The sequence below is a fragment of the Vitis riparia genome, chromosome 8 (assembly GCF_004353265.1).
Source record: "Vitis riparia cultivar Riparia Gloire de Montpellier isolate 1030 chromosome 8, EGFV_Vit.rip_1.0, whole genome shotgun sequence".
NCBI classification, from domain to species: Eukaryota; Viridiplantae; Streptophyta; class Magnoliopsida; order Vitales; family Vitaceae; genus Vitis; species Vitis riparia.
Window position 1 is genome coordinate 1,313,374 of NC_048438.1, and position 20,948 is coordinate 1,334,321.

Sequence of the window (20,948 nt, forward strand, 5' to 3'; positions counted from 1 at the left end):
AAAGAAACACTGTGGAATATTGGAAGGGAATTTAAAGACATGTACTAAATAGACAAAATGAAGGGTCTACATTGATAAAACTTTTTAAGTGTTAAACATGAATCGATCTAGTCGATTAAAATTTGTTTAATTTTGCTTTTACTATACCTAATTATTTTTAAGAATTAAAAAAAAAACTTATCAAAAAAACCTTAATAAAGTTTCATGGTTGGTCAAAGCTTTTTGGAAGAGGATTGAAACTTATTCATCTTATTAAAATTGTGAATAAGATTATTGTTGTAGAAATTTTATAAAAAAAATAAAAATAAAAATAATTCCTTTTAGATATTAAACAAAAACATCTTTCTTTAATGGATTTTTTTTAAAGAAATACTTTTGAGTCAAAGTTATAAAGTATAAAAACAAACTCCTAAGTATATTCTCAATAAAGAGAAACATGGAAAAATAAGAACCAAAATTAAATGTGATTTGTACATTTTGTACATACATACGCCTGTGTCATTTTCATCTTTTAAAAATGCATGTGAAAAAAACATGTTAAAGAAAACTGTTTTTTCATGTTTGGTTTTCACTATAAAAAAAAATGAAAAAAAATTAAATATAATAAAAAATTATGAATTTTAAAATTATTTAATCTTGAAAAAAATAAGTGAAATAAATTTAAAAAAACATGTAAAAATTTTTATTAATTTTGAATCTATTTTTTATTTTTTTTTTATTTTTTTTATTTCCCTCGTATTTTCTCAATAAACAAACATAACCTACGTGAATCCTTACTATTTCTTTTTAACATGTTATCCTAGTGACTATGATAAATGATGTTAAGTGTTCACGTGAATTATCATTGCATTTTTCTCTCTACTTTATATATATATATATATATCTAAAAAAAACCTAACTTGTAGCAAAAAAAAAAGGAAAAAAATAAAATTAAATTTGGGTGCATTTTTTTTATCTTCATGAAGTGCAGTGGCCAAGTTGTTGAGACAGAACAATAAACAATAATTTTAAAAGAAAAATACACTTGTTATTGAAAAGTGTTAAAAGCTTAAGAGACGAGAATTGAAAAGGTTGAGGTGTAAAACATTGACTGAGATAGGACAGCTTTACTATTTCTAATTTGCTTATTTATCATTTAAACATATAAATGTCATGGTCATCAAATTGAAGTTATTATTTTCCATGCAATTCCCTTTTTTTTTCTTTTTTTTTCTTTTTTTCTTTTTTATATCCAAATTATGCTTTATTGTACACATTACAATAAATTTTGTTAAAAAATATATTATAAATAAATAAATAAATAAATTATTTTCACATACTTCTTTAAAACTCATTTCATTTGTTTTTTCTTATATAAAATAATACATAAATTTTTAATTAATTTGAATTATATTTAATTTTCCACAATCATTTTCCTCGATTCTAGTTTTCTTGTCTTTAATCCTTTTACCAAGGACCAAACATCCCATTAGGGTCTCTGTTTATCAATTAGTTCTGAACCACTTTATTGTTGAATGGTGGACTCAACCACATTTCATTCCAACTGTAAACACAAATTTCAGTTTTGGTACCAAAGATTTGGTAGGTGGATTAGTTTCTGTAATGACGATTAGAGAGTTCAAAAATGAAATTGCATAGGAGTGATGAACTAAACGAACCCAAATCGGACTATCTTCTCAACATGTTGTATGCTGGTAAATCTCTCACACTGAAGACATCTTCAAGCTCAAGCTCCCGCTCTAGTTGTGTTCTGGTAGACTTTAGAACATCCTGCGGAAAACAACCAAAATGGAGAATAAAGCATCTATTCGACGATGTTTTTTTGACAACTCTAAAAATGGTTCTCAATTGCTGGCAAGAATAAAATTCTGCTTGAAAACTCAATCATGAAAAATTGTTTTCTCAATTTATTCTAAAAATCATGTTTTCAAAACAAATTTTCAAAAAACTGTTTTCTGAATAAAGTCTGTCAAACCTATTTTCTGAGTTTAAAAAATATTTTTTGTTCCAAACACAGTTCTCAATTTCAAACAAGTCTCAAATCGTTTTCTGCAATTCCAAAAGCATTAAACTGTTAGAAATCAGGGGATAAAATATGGTTTGTTGGGATGACTTACATTAAATTCCATATACGAAGCGTGCTTTGCAAGCCACTGAGCATCCATCATTTGAAAGGCAACACAGAAGAGGTTGTCAAATGCCATTTCATCTTCGCCAAGTAGCTGTAAAAACCGGACTGCCGCCTGAGAAGTTGGCTTTCCTGCAAGAACGATGACAACAACTAGCATGGAGAAAATTCCAGTGTGTTTTTACACAAAGAAAATCAATAGCCCGGTATTTCTTTTAAAAGAGATCAATATGAATTTCAGCTATGATCAAGAGCGGGCTTCAGGAAGCAAGCATCCAAAATATGAAGTTGGATGTGGCACAACCACAGAAATGTTCAATATTTTGATCGCGTATTTTCGATCATTGACCATAAAAAGAGAGCAAGTAGCATGATAAAACATCAAATAACTTTCAAATTTAGAAATTAATGTTACCTGATTGAAGATCTAACATTTGTATCAACATAAAAGAAATATTGATGCCAGCTACAGCAAAGGGATACTCCCAATCGGCCCTGTTTCCATCAAGTTTGTGTAACAACCTCTGGAATGTATCCTGTTGAAGAAAAAGGAGAGAAAGTATGTCTCCACGTTCAATGGAATAAAAAATGTCATTTGTAGTAATATATACTTGCGTGGTCTTCCTTGTTGCTTGGGAAGTGTAATTAAATGTAGGCAAACATTCACAAGGAGCCCACCTAGGGGACAGGGTTAAGCACCCAATTTATGGAGGTAAGCACACAACATAAAAGAAAATAGGTGTTAAGGACTTGATATATGGAGCCAAGTACATATCAATCAATTTATTAAAGCCATACAGAGTGCAACAGTGAGAGAGAGGGAGGCAACGAGCGAGCATACAAAGTGTTAATGGGGGAAAGAGAAAGCGGACAGAGTGTAACGGGAAAGGGAGAGAGAGAGAGAGAGAGAGAGAGAGAGAGAGAGTACAAAGTGTTAACGAGGGAACGGGAGAGAACAGAATGTTAATAAGGGACTGGGAGAGAACAGAATGTTAATGAGGGAATGAGAGAGAACAGAGTGTTAACAGGAGGGAGAGACAGAGAGAGAGAGTACAGAGTGTCACAAGGAGAGAGAGGAAATATGAAATGCAAACAAGTTTTCAATTAGAAGTTGTCTTCCCCTTCTGGAATCCTTTGGATTGACATGATTGTTTTATGCCTGTTTTTCTCCAACATTACAAGATGGCACAAGGTTTTTATCAAGCTAGGAAAAGGCTGACCCCAAAGAAGCACCAATGTCTGTGGTCGACCCTAAATCCTTATCATAGTAAATAATTTATCAAGCTCAGGGCACCAGCCAGCATGGTTATGCTCAAACTTGAAATATCTCCTACCATTAGTAATGTATACACATTTGCAATGTAATTCTAAGAAGCGTTCCCCAGCAAATGTGGATGAAGAACAACAGTACCAACTTGGATACATTGAAACAAACTCATATATGAAGAAGAAAGAGAATTATAACAAAAACAGATGAGTTGATCCAGATTACCGTTAGAACAGTGACAACACTTAGACACAAGGAGAATGTTACACCAGAAATTGAGATAAATCTGTTATATGATGCCCTATGAGGGAAAGTCATTCTAAAAGCAAGGTTTTTATCAAGCTCAGAGCACCAGCCAGCATGATTATGCTCAAACAATTTTTCATCCTTAACTTATAACTTTTTCATCTTAATGAATATATTTTGTTTCTGATCAAAAAAATATTGTAGAGAAAATCATCAAGGCATTTTTCTGTTTCAGATCTCTCTTGATTTTATCTTAGTTTGTAATTCTCCATGCTTTTATGACTTCTGTTGTCATTCATATTCAACATTAGGAAGTTAAAACGGCATCTAAAGATTTGAGAAAGGATCCGCAACTGAAGTATGCACATTTTGAAAACCTGAAAGATGTAGATTTTTTTCCATGCAATTTTTGTAGGCAAGTAACCATAAAAAAAAATAAAAAAATAAAAAAAGATGCATCAAAGCAAGAGATGTAATTTGGAGGCAATCAAAATGCAAAAGTGTGTATAAAATACCTGAAAAGGTCTATGAATGCATCCTCTACTCCTAATTCAGAGGTGGTAATCAAGATAGAAAGGATAGCAAGATAAAACAAATGACAATGAGTGATGACTAGTGACTACAAGAAAGAGGCGAGAGAATAAGCATGCATGCATATAGAGACAGGAATATGTGATGCTGCAATATCATTTCATATGGCTGCTAATCCGAGTTTCAAAGTCATAGTTGAATCCATTGGTCAATACAGGGCAAGCATGAAGCCACCAATTCCATTACCTTCTTTATTCTTTAGGATCCTCATTGATTGTTGAAGTTCACTACACTATATAAATTGTTTAACTGACCAATAATTATTAACAGCAGAATAACGAAGTACATAAGTATCCCTAAATACCAAATATGCAGTGATTCATTGAAGTTCTTAGCTTAACTCTTTTGGGCATCTAGTTGTGAACAAAACTAGAGCATCCAAAAATTTGAAGCTATGATATGATATGTCATGACATGGATGAAAGCATTGAGTGGTTGTTTCAGAAGGATAAAAATTTGTGCATCTAGTATTTGCTATTATTTTTCTATTAGTAGGATTCTTGTGCGACAATGGTAGTTTGATAGACTTATGAAACAGCTTTGTGCTCCACATGATACTCACTCCTGCCATAACACCTAGGAATGATTCTTGGAATGTTAGTCATCTCAAAGTACGCTCCAAAAGTTTTATATCATGCAAAACATAAAAGGAACCAAATCTATGTGCATTTTTATGCAATTTTGAATTTTAAAGCTCTCACTGATCTACTTTTGTAACAGTGACTAATTTATATTCAACCAGTCCATACTTGATTTTTCCAAGATCATAGCCACACCTTCTGGAACATGGACTAGGGCATTGCAACTGCTCAAAGAAACCTTATTCTACCTACTCAACTACTAAACCACTCAGACTGTTCTCCAAATACTCATGACTTAAAATGAGGGGGAAAAAATTCAAGTGATGTCATTGAAGGAAAAGGAAAGAAAGAACATGAAACAAACCGGATACTTCTTGGCAAAAAAGATAAGATTCTCCAATGATATAAATCCGCCACCCCTAAAATGTGTGTGACCAAATTCACATTAATACACATGAACATGAGAGAAGTCTGTAAATACCAGATGTTTATGTATAGTCCTCTACCCACCTAAAATCTGTCGAAGGATCAGTACCTTGCCAACCCATCTCCTTCCAGAGCTCTGACTTAAGAGAGGGGAGCTCCCTACCAGGATAAGCTAAGCTCCAGAGTTCTCTAAGTGCATCCTGCAAATCAATTGATAAATTCATTGAACTTTAGAATAGGGAAAAAGAATCCTGTTTTCTCTAACTAGTGCTTCTTTTCCCTCTGAACATCTATTATGCATTTCATCAATGAACCCATTTCTAGTGAGTATCACATGCATACATATAGATGAACCATGATATGGATATCTGGAAGTTCACTGATTAAAGAAAATGATAAGATCTATAGTAGTGTCTCTAAAATAAGTGACAGGTCCATGATTCTGGAACGTCCAATTGATGATCTTCTATCTGAAAACCACTCTTAGATACACCTATAGGCATCATGTACTCAACATGTATCTTTCTGAAACCAACGTTGGAGTCTAAATGTATTCCTATCACACCTGAGATGATTTTCTGCACATGCCTGACAAGCAGCACATAAATAAAGATCGTTCAAAAAATTCAAAGAAACAGCAAATGTCAGCATCTGGATTTTGTATGTCATGGAAAGCTCAGCACGATTCCAAGAATGCATTTATACAACACAGAAAAGGGATACAAAAGAACATGATAAAGGTCTGTATAATGTCCATCTTTTATGAACAGGTAAATATATCTATCACATTTTATGGCAGCACATGTAATTTAACTGGAACAAATTTGTATATTCTCTCTTTACAATTATGCTTTCACTATGCATTTTTAACTCTATTTGTACCTTCTTTTTATCAATATATTCCTTTGTCGTTTCCTATAAAAAAAAAATGCATTTTTAACTGGAACAAATCTCAATTTTAAGAACTAAAAAAATATAAACAATAGGTAGCTGAACAATCAGAAGGATTGGAAACATATATCAGATGGCAACTACCTGATGCTCCACGCAAGAACCATCAAAAGGAACTTCCAGTCTTTGCTGCATATTTCTGAGTCTTTCCTCCTAGTAAAAACTCAATTTACAGCATCACAGATAAATTAGAGTGCTGATAACGAGTGACCCTCAATTTTACAAAAACATACAATAAGATAAACCTATTAAAGAGAGAAATGACAACTGTGCATATCAATTGTAAAGTGTAACAAACAAAATGCAAATGAATTTAATAATGTCTGGAAAACAATCCAAAGATTAGACCCAAATAATTTATTTCCTTCCAGTTGCATGGTTAATTCTTGATTATGCAGTTACTTTTATTTATCATAGAAAAGCAAGCAACAAAAGCAATTCCACTTTAAGTTACAGCCCAGTTGTGCCTGAACCAAAAATTTTTATATGTTAAACAAAGAGGAACAGGTCATGAAATTCATCAAAGGTAGAGAAACCCATGCACACAGGGATATACATGGACCACCCACAGAAAGGGAATAAATGAAAAAGAAAACGAAAACAAATAGGATAATGTCAAAAATAAATAAATAAATAAATTTAAATCAAAAAACAAATTTATCAATTGAACTCAGAAAGAGTGTCTCCTATTTAAACCCGTTCTCCTACACATTTATTTCTAATATATAAAATACTAAGCTACCAACTTTCCTAAAAGTTTAAACTATTAGAATATAAGCCTACAATGTCAACCAGGCTAAGCATTTCTCTAACTGCAGCCCAATACCCACACATGGAGACAAATTAGCACTTAAAGACTACAGATGATAGATGGGCACATAAACAATAGAAGAGACTTGAACTTAGGCCTCTAGTTAACCATAGTTCTAATATCATATTAAGCTACCAACTTGCCTAAAAACTTAATTGTTAGGATGCGGACCCCCAATGTATGCCAAACAAACATAAAAAAATTGAATAAAAAGATACACATATTTTGATTTATACCAAACCTAACTGTTGACAATATTGAAATTAACCCCTGCTGGCCCAGGATTCTTTTGTAAACCTCTTACCATTCTGAGTTTCTCACTAAATCATTCCTCTTACCATTCCAAGTTCCACACACTAAATCATTTTTCAGGTTGTCCACTCACTCGTATATATCCAAGAAAACCCATTAAAAAACCATCCTCCAATTATCTGAATTTGCACAAGATGAAGAATGCCCCCACCTCCTCCAGTTTTCTAAGTCCCGCATGATCAGGAAGCCACCAGCAAGGCAATAGATGGTAAGAATGCCCAATTATGAAAACCTAGCAACTTTCTAGAAAACCTAGCAGCTGGAGAAGAACTTGCATTGAGGAGAGAACTTTTGAAGTAAGGTTTGTCAGAGAGAATGGATGGCCATGGGTGGTACTCACAGACCATCCTTAAGGAGCTATTTTTTCTGTGGGTTTTGAGGAAGAAGAGATTGGTTGGTTCTTGAACCATTTGAAGAAGGCCTCAGAGATGGACAGATCACTTTTAACTGCAAATACAGAGGTAAGACTAGAGAGCACCTCTTGGAGGCAATGATAAGTCCTAATGATAGATGTTTGTCACTCACAAAGTTCATAACAAGATGGAAAACAACTCTCGTGGTGATTTCAGGACATAAAAGCAGTGGTTGGGAAATAGTAAGAGAAACCATAGTGTCTTTGATTTCTTTTCCCTATCAGACAATGGATTCCAGAGGAATTCAGATATAGAAAATGGCAAGGAAAATATAGCTTTTGGTATGCCCAAGCACAGTTTTTCCACTGTGATTCTGAGGAAGGACCGAGCAAAGGAGGTTTTGAACCAATGAAGAAATGGGCAAGGGCTATGGTTTGTGAGCTTTTAGTAGCAGTTATGAGTAGGATTATAGCAGGCAGAACTTTAGCAAAAGATTTGGGGATGAAAGGGGTAGTTTTCTTTACTCCTATCTCTGAGTCATGAGGAATTTTCTTTGTTGAGTCTACAGATAAAGCCAAATATCTGCATGAGAAAAGGTTCATTCCAGTGAATGAAAAGAAAAAGGTTAAAGTGTATAGACCGAATCCAAGTGTAAATGTTGCAATTTTGGGATCACTTCAAAGGGGGTAGATTGAGGTGAGAGCAGTGCCTTTCCATTTGTGGACTGAGAAGCATTTGCTACAGATGCTGATAGGTGGGGAAGGGTTATTGAGATTGACACACACACAACAAAATTTGTTTACCTCTCCAGATTCGCTTAAGGGTTGAGGTGAGGGAGAATGCAGTGATCCCTATGATATTGAGAGTTACAGATGGTGCTTGGATCATTACAGCAACAATAACAGTGGTCGGAGAAGACATCATCTTACAAGAAGCAAATCCTGAGTTGACTCAGAGCAGAAATGAACTCAACTCAGAGGACATGTGAGCCATAAGGGGCATAAGGGGTATCAGAGGGCTGGGATGGAGCCAGGTTATAGACCACATGACTGCGGTAGGAGAGCTTTAGATCTTATTCAATTTATGGGTGGAAGATCTCATGATGGTCTAAATCAGAGAGAGGTCTTGGCAAATACAACATGTGTCTTCGTCAAATTCTAGATCTAGCTTGTAACTTGGCTTGTTCCTTCTCTTGGCCCTGTGTTTAGCTAACGATGTTGTAGATCAATTAGTAGAACATGGAATCAAAAAGATGAATTCTTTTGCAGGGGATTTTTTACCCTTGAGTTACACATTGTTTCTATATTTTGTCCATGCTCTTGTTTCATCCTTGGTATGTATCTCTACCTTGATGTTCTTGGTGGTTATTTCCCTCTTCCTTTTTTAGCATCCCTTGTGTTTTTGGAAAGATTTCTTGTCTTTCACTTGAACTTAAAAATTCATCTCAAAGAATGTGTCTAATAAATTTTTTATTTTAAAAAAACGAGCACAATAATTTTTTTTTGATTGGAAACGACACAAAGATATATTAATAGAAAAAAGAAGTACAAGAAGAAGGATGAGAAATCCTCCCACCAAAGACAACTAAATTACAGGAAAATACACATAAAACAAACGAACTCCCTCTAAGGACCAATCCTTATGGAGTACACAACGCTATCCAATCTAGTTGAATCACATTAAGGGGAGTCCCCTTAAATGCCTTGGAACAGAAAGCCCAAAGGGAAGCAAGGAAAACAATAGAGTCCCAAAGGAACTCTGAATTCCTTGCTTTATCCTCGAAAATCCTTGCGTTTCTTTCCCACCACACAACCCGAATTAGAGCGATGCTCGCAGCTTGCCACAACACTATCCCTCTCTTAGAATTACCGAAGCCTTTAAATTTGATGGACATCATGTCATATATGCTCCTTGGTTAGGAGCACAATAATTGCTGATTAGAATAAATTAGTTAGGTCAACCAACATGATACACATTTGACCCAAATTGACCCATTTAATAATTGTGTCAATTAACCTAATTACAACTTTAAACTGCTTAACCCAAATTTGACTCATTTTAAATTTGGTTTTAAATAAATAAGTAAATTGAATCATAAACATGTTTGGTTGAGATATTTTTTTTTTATAGGCAAGATAAACGTTTGGTTGAGATATTAATCATATAGACTAAAGCAAGACCTAACTCAACTTCATTACTAAATAGAAAGACCTAATTATTAAATGGGTTAAATGGATTACACAACGTGTCACCTGTTTAATAATTAGATGGTATTTGAGTTTATGTTTTTTACCTGAATATCATTTGTATTGGGATTGGGTTAACCTATGTAGTTGAATGATTAGACTTTGACACAATACAAACACGACCCACCAACGCGAATTGTCAATCCTAGTTAAGAGGACAAGCCTATCTTGTAGCATAACCTAGGTTGGTCGAAGCAATAAAGGGAAAGCTGAGGACAATAGTGTCATTATGACTATGGCACCAATCCAAGACATAGGTCACATTGCATGCATGAGACTCATCAGAGGTAACACAGGGCACTAAAGTCCTTTTAATTTTCTCCCATTTTCTGTTTTTGCATTTACATTCCAATACTTTAAAAATCCATCCTAGAGAAAAACACACATAAACATGTTTTCATGATTTTCTACATTCACTCCATGTACCACCTCCTTCCTTCATTGAAAATTGAGGTTGGTAAGCATAAACCATATGGAAAAATGACCACTAGGGATCTCTTACCAAGTGCCACAATAGAGGTCCTTGTGATTAGGGACCTAACCAACTGAAACCACCATTTTTCATATGGCAGTAGCATTGGAACACCTAGCCACCATCTAAGCACGCCCATTTCCTTCACATAACACAAGCAATTGTGTCTTAAGAAAGCAAAGAAAACAAATAAATTTGTTTTGCACAATCATTGTAAACATATAAAATGAGAAGCATTTGACAAAATAAAAAAGATTCATTTATGCATATATATGTTACAAATAAATTAAAATTTCCTTTTGTCTAGAAGATACAATAAATCATGGCAAAGTGCAAATATAAATTTAGACAATAGAATATACCTGTAAAGGATTTAGTGAAGGTGGCAATATCTTCTTGCTTTGACCATTTTGTGTTGTAGAATCAAAGGGCAAAAGACGTTTAAGGAGCGTTCCAGAACCTATAACAACATTAGCTACAATGACCAATATGACATTTATCAGCCAACCAAAGATCTAAAAGGGTAGTGAGATTTTCCAACTACTGCTACTAAAAAATGCTCAAATACTAAAAAGACACATGAGGAGAGCCTCTGCCTGGATCAGGCCAAGTGCATTTAAGCATACCTAGGAATTTACCTGAGATGCATGCATGTCACTCCTTTTCTTTATTATTCTTATACTTTTTTAACATTGGGTGGACCAGTAGTGGTTGCCCTGATGTCATCTTACACCATTAGTAATACCTCATTTTACAGACCAAACACTACATAGGTCTTCACACACACTCTGTTCCTTCACACTCTCTTCTCTACCACTTTACCTCTATTGAAGGAAGCAGGTAGTCTCTCTGTTCTCTTTTCTCCCAAAAAAATGAATCTTAGCACCACACTATATCTCATTCTTATTGGTCACATTCTCTCTTCTAAATGTAAATAATCCAGTATTCATCAAGTACAAACCAAGTTTTGAAGCAACCATATTGGGACTACCAGAAGATCTAGTACCAATTAAAGGACCTAGCATTATATTCTTTAGTCTTACAAATATTAAACCACATAAATGAAGACCAAGATTTTGTGTTTCCTTGAGTATGCTATTAGGTGTTAGGCACTCATAGTTTCTTTTCTTTCGTCCCTTTCATAAGAAATGAGGGGACAGCCACCTTTTCCCTTCATAAAATCTTGTTCCCTATAAATTAAAAAAGATACACACCTAACCATTGTGCCCATTCTGCAATCAAATGGGAAAATAATATCGTCCAGTGTTGGTGCTCCTTCCTTCGTTCATCATCCCAGAGGTCTTTAAGCACAGGCCCCTAAGATGTAGCAAAATATCAATCAAATAAAACAAAGAAAAATATTAAAACAAAGCTTCTAACCATATCAACCAACAGTGTTTCAAACAACCAAAAAAAGGGCTCACCTCTGAATCTTTATCATCATATTCATAATTGCCTAGTAAAGGTTCATTTAAACCATCCAAACCCGATGTCTCTAAATGCTCATGTCTTTTTCCATCAACATCTCCATGATGGAGCCTTCTCCTCAATGTTTTTGATGTCATGGGGTAGGCTTGATAGATCAGCCTGTAAGATAAACAACTTATTCATAAGAATCCAAACAGCATCAAAAGCATCATCATGAGGTGTTAACAATATTTTATCTAAAACAAAGGACAAGTTGATAAATTTTTTTTTTTTTTGGATAAATAAGCACAAAATAGATTAAAAAGGCAAAAAGTCACAAACATACAAGGCGTATACACAGCAGCCTAAACCTAAAAACGCAAAAAACAAGCAACCTCACCAGCCCTTAAGTGGACGCTAGCCACTCCAAAAAGCCTAAGAGCGAAGAGGACTCCTCTCCAATATACACCCTAACCCAACTCTACAAATTACATACAAAAGAATTTTTGAGCTTCTGTATGGCTAAGAACCACCCCCACCTAAAAATTAATCTATTCCTTTCCTTCCAGACCGTCCAAAAAATACACAACGGAATGGAAATCCAGATCTTTTTCCTTTTTTTCCCCACAAAAGGGCCCCTCCAACTGCATAACATCTCTTTAACTGTCTCTGGGAACACCCACTGAATCCCGAACAAGGCAAGGACGATCTCCCAGAGGACCTTGACCACTATACAGTGTAAAAGAATATGATTTACAATTTCTTCTTCACAACCACACAAAAAACGGCAATTAGGGAGCTGCCACCCCCGTTTTTTAAGCCTATCCAGGGTGAGAATCTTCCCCCACGTGGCCTCCCAAGCAAAAAAAACAGCTTTAATCGGAACCTTATCCACCCAAATGCACTTTTTCAAGAAAGCGAAATCGTTTGGAGCAACCAGCAGATTATAAGCATCCTTAACCCCAAAAATACCACTTCCCCCACCTTTCCAAAAAACCGAATCCTCCTCTAAAGATATCCTGAAGTCCCTCAACATATTAAGCAAATCTCCTATCAAATCCAGCTCTCAATCATTAAAATCTCTAGAGAATCTGAGACTCCAACCTCCTTGACAAAAACTAGGGTCCCACACTTCATTAACCGTTGCATTCCTATGGACCGCCAAGACGAATAACTGAGGGAAGTTTTGGGACAGCGCTGCATTGCCACACCAATGATCAGTCCAGAACTTGACTTTAGTCCCTTTACCCACTTTAAACTCTATGTTATCCCAACACTAGTTTGCCTCCTTCAGAATCTCCTTCCAAACCCCCACTCCAAACGTCCCACGAGCCTCATTAGTCCTCCATCCAAAACCCTCTTGGCCATACTTCACCAAAATCACCTTCTTCCAAAGATTGTCCTTTTCAAAGGCAAATCTCCAAATCCATTTTCCCAGCAGGGCCTTGTTCAAAAGGACAATCTTCCTTATGCCTAGACCATTCTTCTCCTTTTGAGCACACACGACCTCCCATTTGATTAAGTGGACTTTCCTTCCAGGCTTCCCCCTCCCCAAAGAAAGTCTCTTTGTAATTTTTCAAGCCTTCTTGCAACAATCTTGGGCATTTGAAAGAGGGACAATTGGTAAATCGGCATGCTAGCTAGCGTGCTCTTAATGAGGGTGATTCTCTTGCCTTTGGATATATATTGTCTTTTCCACAAAGCTAATCTTCTCTTCATTCTCTCTTCCACCCCATCCTACATAGAAGGAGCCTTGTGATGAGCTCCTAAGGGCAACCCCAAGTAGACATTGGGCAGAGACCCCACCCTACACCCTAACTTCACTACCATTTCCTCAATCTCTTCCACCTTACCAACTGGAATTAATTCATTTTTGGCCAGGTTGATCCTTAAGTCGAACGCAGCCTCAAACCAAGCCAAAATCCAGCTTAAAAAGGTTAGATTCTCTTTCCTTGCTTCGCAGAATATGATTGTATCGTCAGCAAAGAGTAAGTGGGAGACATTTATCTCCATCCTTCCTCTCCCCTGAAATCTACAGCCTGAGATGAAACCCCCATCAGCAATCCTTCTTATAAGTGCACTTAGCACTTCCATTCCCAAGACAAAAAGGTAAGGAGAAAGAGGATCTCCTTGACGCAGCCCCTTGGTGCTCAAGAAGAAGCCTACTAGCACCCCATTGACCAGAACAAAGAATTTGGCAGTTGAAATGCACTGCCACATCCACTCCATCCACCGAGACCCAAAGTCCATCTTATTCAATACCTTCATAAGAAATTTCCAATTTATGCTGTCATAGGCTTTTTCAATGTCCAGTTTACATATCAGCCCTTTCTCTTTTCGTTTTTGCCAGGATTCAATCACCTTATTAGCTATAAGCGAAGCATCCAAAATCTGTCTGCCCCTCACAAACGTATTTTGATCCACAGGAACCACCCTTCCTAAAACCTTCTTCAGCCTATTTTCCAGCACCTTGGCCAAAAGCTTATACAGTCCCCCTAAAAGGCTGATGGGCCGGAAGTCTTCCAGGTCCTCAGCACCCCCTTTCTTTGGAATAAGGACCAGGAAAGTGGTATTAAGGCTTTTGGCAAAGGAGCTTTGATCATAAAACTCCTTAAACAACTCCAAAATCTCCTCCTTCACAAAGTCCCAACAAGCTTGCCAAAAAGCCACTATAAATCCATCCGGGCCTGGAGCTTTATCACCATTCATCTCCAACAGGGCAGAATGGATTTCTTCCTCAGAGAAAGGCAATTCCAAATTTTCAACTTCTTGGAAACTTAGACGATAAAGATGTAACCCCTCAATGTCAGCTCTCCAACCTAGCTCTTCTAAGAGCAACTGCTGAAAAGCATTGACAATCCCCTCCCTCACCTCCTGTTCCTCAGTCAACCATACCCCGTTAATCTTGATTCTGTCCAAGGAATTATTTCTTCAGTGGGCATTTGCCATCCGGTGAAAGAAGCCTGTGTTTCTATCCCCTTCCTTTAACCAAAGCTCCCTAGACAATTGTCTCCAATAGATTTCTTCCAGTAAAACCCACTTCTTATAGGTTTTCTTAGCTTCTTTTTTCAACTCTGTTTCCCCTTCTGATAGAATTCTCACACTTTCCACCCCATCCCAATACTCAACTTGTTGAAGAGCTGAATTTTTATTGACTTCCAACCTACCAAACACGCCCCTGTTCCAAACTTTGATTTTTTGCTTCATCTCCTTCAACTTAGTAGCCAGTCTGAAGCTGGCACTCCCTCTCACCACAGTCCCCTGCCACCAACCCCGAAGCAGGTCCTTAAAGCCATCAACTTTAAGCTACATATTCTCAAACCTAAACGGGGAGGGGCCCCTCCTTAACCCACCACCCTCCAGCAAAATGGGAAAGTGGTCTGAAGTGGGTTTAGGCAGCCTGCTTTGGAACACCCCACTGAATTGGTTAAGCCAATTTTGGGTCACTAGGAATCTATCCAGTCTAGCCCACGACTGATTATTCCTACCCCCATTCCAAGTAAGAAACCCCCCTTGCATAGGAAGGTCAAGTAGCTCTAGCTCATCAACAATCTGGGCAAACCTTCTCATTGCACCAATTAGCCTTCCCTACCTACTCCTTTCCCTTTGGGAGAGGATGACATTGAAGTCACCCCCTAGACACCAGGGATCATCCCAAATGCCTCTAATCACCCCTAACTCCTCCCACAAACATTCCCTTTCCTCTCTAGAGAAAGGCCCGTACACTCCTGTGAAAATCCAAATGAGCCCATCTTCTACATTCCTGAATCTACAGGAAATAGAGAATTGACCCACCTCCAATTCAAGCACATCCAGTGTCCTTTTATCCCAACAAATCAAGATCCCTCCTGCAGAGCCAGAAGCATCCAAGGCACCCCAGTCTAGAAACCTTCCAGTGCCCAAACTCCTCACCACACCCTCCGACATTGCCTGAATTTTTGTCTCCTGGAGGCAGAACAAATCCACCCTCTGACTTCTATTCAGGGCCTTAATCACCTTTCTTTCAGAACTATCATTAGCTCCACGAACATTCCAACTCAGAAGCTTTAACTTCATTGGACTTCCATGATTTGGCACCCTCTTCCTTGCATACCACATTTCTGCTTCCCCCCACCCCCTCGTAGTTAATGGAACACTCTAGTCTTTTTAATTCATTTTCGAATTTAGATTTCTCCAAAAGAGTTTTGCTGTGAATTCTTTCCCTTCTCTTTCTGATTTTAACCAAAAAATCCAGAATATCTTTCTCTACTCCCTCTGTCAGAAACCCCAGGAAATTGCTGAACCTAGCCGGATCACTTTCCTCCCAACTAACCTCCTCCCAGCCTCTTACTTCTTGTGGCTTAGTTTGAACTGAGTTCAACTCCGCTCTTCTTACTTCATTGCAGTCGTTATTTACCTCCAGCAACTCCCAGCGAGTGACGATCTTCCCCCTGGATGGTCTCACAAATGGCCCCAGAATAGTCGTAATACTCCCCCTCTAGAGTCCAACCGGGAAAAAAAGAGAAGGAAGAAGAGAACCCGGAAACCAGAATTCCTTTAGGATCAAGGACATTCCCATACCTCAAGGCTAGAATGATTGAAGTTAATTTAAACGCTAGGAAATATAGGTTTGAAACTCAAACACACTTCCAAAATTCGCATGAAGAAAGAGTCAGGTAAGGACTAATTAGCCTTTAGATACAATCGAAAAGACAAGAACGGTAGAATCTTTGAAAGGATCCAATGGTCCATTTTGATGATGAAAAATATGTTTCTAAATATTGTTCTTTTGGTCTAACAAGGAGTTAGAAGTCATTGACCTTTCCTTCTTCATCTTGGTTGATAAATCAAGAGTTGGTTAATTTGGTAAAGGAACTTAATTCTTTGTTCTTCAATTTTTTTTCTTTTGCCTTTGCATAGCTTGTGTATGTCACTTGTACTTGGGTTGTTCCTTTTTTGTTCAAGTGCCCTAAATGATATATTTAACCCTATTTTTCCTATGAGAGAGAGAGATAGAGAATAGCAAATCGATCTTTTCAATGGGTGCAGACAGGATGCTTCAAGATAATATCAAGATTATAAGAATCGCTAAGAAACATATTGAAGAAATATTATATAAGTTTTTTTCGATAAGTAAACACATATATTAGCAAAAGGCAAAACGCCGAATAGCATACAGGGAGTATATGAGGCGAGGAGGGCCTCTCAACAACAGACAAAAGGAACAAAAAAAAACCCACCGACCCTTAATTGGAGGCTAGCCACTCCAAGAAACCTATAAGGGAGCGGGACTCCGCACCACTATACAATTTTGCCCACCCCCACACATTACAAACAAAAGAATTCTTAATTTTCTGAATAGCTAACTCCCCCCCTGAATGCTAATCTATTCCTCTCCTTCCAAACCGTTCAAAAAATAAATAACGGAATGGATCTCCAAATTTTCTCCTTCTTTTTACCCACAAAAGAACCCTTCCAGCTAAGAACCACCTCCTTTACAGATTCTTGAAAGACCCACTGGGCACCAAACAAACCAAGGACAATCTCCCACAACACTCTAGCCATTGTACAATGAATAAGAAGATGATTTACATTTTCCTCATCACTACCACATAAATAACAACGATTAGGAAGCTGACATCCTCTCTTTTGAAGCCTATCAAGGGTAAGAACCCTCCCCCAAGTAGCTTCCCACGCAAAGAACGCTAACTTAGAAGGAACGTTTTCCACCCAAATGCCATTTTTGGAAAACATGAGGACACTAGGGCTGATCATCAATCCATACGCTTCCTTAACGCCAAACTTCCCATTTTTTTCCTCCCTTCCAAAAAACCGAGTCCTCCTCCAAGGTGATTCTTTGACTCCTTAAGATTTGGAGTAATTCACCTACCATGTCCAGCTCCCAATCGTTAAAGCCTCTAATAAACCTAAGATTCCACCCTCCTTGACCAGAATTCTGGTCCCACATATCCCCCACTGTGGCGTTCCTTTAGGCAGCCGCAGCAAAGATTTGAGGGAACCTCAAAGACAGCTCCACATCCCCACACCAAGGATCAGTCCAAAACCTAATTCTTGTGCCTTTTCCCACCTTAAAAGTCATATTTTCCCAACACCAATCAGCTTCCTTCAGGATCTCCTTCCAAACCCCAACACCAAACGCCCCATTTGCCTTTTTAGTCCTCCACCCAAATTCCTCTTGCCCATATTTTGCCACAAGAACTTGCTTCCACATCTCGTCCTTGGCCCGAGCGAATCTCCACACCCATTTTCCAAGCAAAGCTTTGTTCAAGGGAACTAACTTCCTCAAACCAAGCCCCCCCTTCTCCTTACCCACACACACCCTCTCCCAATTGACTAGGTGGGCTTTTCTTTCCGTACTTCCCCCTCCCCACAAAAAATCTCTTTGCAGCTTTTCTAACCTTCTTGCAACTGTCCTAGGCATACGGAAGAGAGACAATTGATATAAAGGCATGCTAGCCAAAGTGCTCTTTATGAGGGTGATTCTTCCGCCCTTGGAGATGTATTGCCGTTTCCAAAGGGCCAATTTCCACCTCATCCTTTCTTCCACACCATCCCACATACAAGAGGCTTTATTAGACGCACCCAAGGGCAGCCCCAAGTAAGTTGATGGCAGCTGACCTATCTTACATCCCAACTCCACAGCCATCTCAAGGATCTCTTCCACCTCCCCTACTGGAATGATTTCGCTTTTAGCCAGATTCATCCTCAACCCTAAGGCGGCTTCAAACCAACATAAAATCCAGCTCAAGTAGGTCATGTCTTCTTTCCTAGCCTCACAGAAAACTATTGTGTCATCCGCAAAGAGAAGATGAGAAATATTAACAACCTGCCCACTGCCCCTCCGTATTTTGCACCCAGAAATGAAGCCCCCTTCCACAGCCCTCCGAATAAGGGCACTCAGAACCTCCATTCCCATACTCTTTTTAACAACCAACTTATATAATAATATAAGAAATATTATATAAGTTGGTTGTTAAAAAGAGACAAGCACCTAGAGTTGAATGGATCAAATGGAAGAAAAAAGAAATAGATTATTAAATACCATGAGAATTGGAAAGGCCATTGAGAGCAAGGATCAATTTATGGAAATATTTACCCATTAAAAAAGGGGATCAAATTGTGGAAATCTTTTAGTTATTTTCTAGGCCGTATACAGCCAAAGAGTCAATGATGCCTAGGGAGTAAGATGTTAATTGGTATCCTCTCTCTGAGCAGAATGCCACACTGTTTGAGAAATCTTCCAAGCAAGAGGAGATCATAGAATTTGTGACATGGAGATGGATAAGGCAACCAGACCTGACCACTTCATTACAATCCTTTAACATGATTTGAAAGTCCCTATAAGGTCATGGAAGGAGTTTTAGTCTGAACACATGTTTGCAATGCATGAAACTAAAGCTAAAACAATGCTAAAGGTGGACAGATTCTTGATGCAGTATCAGTAATAACAAATTTATGTAGGGTAAAAAAATATTATAGAGAGAACAATGTCTAACATAGACTTTGAAAAAGCTTATAATCATACTAACTGGGGTGTCTTGGATCATGTGAAGTGCCAAAAAGGGTTTGGTACTGAGTTAAGAAGAGGGCTTAAGCGATTCTTAGACTCCATTATCTTTGTTAAGATGGCAAAGCCAAGGGTTTGTGATATAGAGAATTGAGGCACAGGAAACATATCTTCTTGCCATTTATTTTGGCAGTAGATGTGCCTGGCCCAGCTATTCCAGAGGCAGTTTAACAAGGGTTGATCAAAGGTTTTTAGTATTGGTAGCTTTATTTCAACAATATTTTTGTTTCTCCATTCAATACACTTCACATTTTGTAGCTAAAATCTCATCTAACCATCTTTTTACTTCACTCAACGAGGCCATCTCCATATCAAGAGCTAGTGCCAAACTCACCATGTTCCATTACAGCTTATGTTATAATTTCAACAAATACCAAAATAATCACTCAAAATTCTCTCTAAATTACCTACCATCTATAGCTGAACTCAATTCGAGCCCAACTCAATAATCAACTCATCCTTTCATATTCGATTGCCTGAACCAACACATCAGCACAACATCAAATACCGAAATTAATCACATAAAATTCAAAACTTTGAATACTGAAACAATGGTCCGAATTTCCACTGAACTTAATTCAACGCCCAACTCATTAATTACCTAAATCTACCATTTTTTTTTTCCTATTTGATCAGCCAAACCAACATATTAGCAAAACACCGCACTCTGAAATCAATCACCTGAATTTCAAAACATCAAATACTGAAACAACCATTTGAATTCTCTCTAAATTAGCTACCACCTCTACTCGAACTCAATTTCAGCACAACTTAATAATCAGCTAAATTCACCACCGTTTCCATATTTGATTGCCCAAAAAACAACACGACAGCAAAACAATTCAGTAAGATCAGCACTACTTCAACACAACCTTCACCGCACCAGAAATCACAAAAGAGAAACAACATGGGCCAATTAATAATAAGCAGATCAAAAAACCAGATCGATTAGGGTTCAGATCCGGATCGTACTCAGGCCGGTGAGAGTCATTACCTTGGGGTCGAGTCTCAAGCGTCGCAGACGCAGTGCTGTAGTCGACGGCGGCAACGACGGCGACGGTGGCGGTGAGGTTCTGCAAAAGACGAGGGAGATTTTTGTTTCTTTTTTTCCTTTTGGTTTGTTTTTTAATTGGATTTTTTCCTTTTTTTTTCTCTCTCTCTCTCTCTTTTGCTTGCTTGTTTGTTAAGGAAAAGAGGACAAAAGATAGGAAGGTTCAATTTTACGTGGCCTAACTCCTAAGAGTGACCGGGAAGAATCTTTATGGCGTTAATTGTTTAATTGAAGCTAAATTTGAATTTTATCGAATCAACATCGATTGGCTTAAAAATCATGATTTGATATGATGTTATTTTAAACAAATGATGTTCACTAAACATCAAATGACATGTGTCTTATCAAATAGTTCATCTCTATCCATATCCAACCCTCTATTCATTGACTTGAGGATTTCGATTAAATCATGACTGACTTAGTCATTCAATATTTCCAATGTATGTGTATCTTAATGAGAATTGAAATGACAATGTTTTTAAGGTTATATCCTCTAAAATAATTCTTCACTTTCCATATTCAACCCCTCTAATCATTAA

General features: G+C 37.3%; 1 protein-coding gene across 3 annotated transcripts; it reads right to left on the bottom strand.

Moving 5' to 3' along the window:
* Positions 1-1,480: 1,480 nt before the first annotated feature.
* LOC117920221 (ELMO domain-containing protein A) lies at positions 1,481-20,514 on the bottom strand. Of its 3 annotated transcripts, none has more exons than XM_034837629.1 (10): positions 20,353-20,514; positions 11,809-11,971; positions 11,599-11,701; positions 10,747-10,844; positions 6,275-6,343; positions 5,324-5,439; positions 5,178-5,232; positions 2,544-2,664; positions 2,118-2,260; positions 1,481-1,770 (listed from the first exon to the last, which is right to left on the bottom strand). In XM_034837629.1, exons 2-10 carry the CDS (start codon positions 11,947-11,949, stop codon positions 1,669-1,671), a joined length of 948 nt encoding a protein of 315 aa, XP_034693520.1. In that variant the 5' UTR covers positions 11,950-11,971; positions 20,353-20,514; the 3' UTR covers positions 1,481-1,668. The 3 variants fall into 3 exon arrangements, with proteins under 3 accessions (XP_034693520.1, XP_034693519.1, XP_034693521.1); XM_034837628.1 differs by having other exon boundaries at positions 10,747-10,859; positions 20,353-20,513; XM_034837630.1 differs by lacking the exons at positions 5,178-5,232; positions 5,324-5,439 and having other exon boundaries at positions 10,747-10,859; positions 20,353-20,513.
* Between the last annotated feature and the right edge of the window lie 434 nt (positions 20,515-20,948).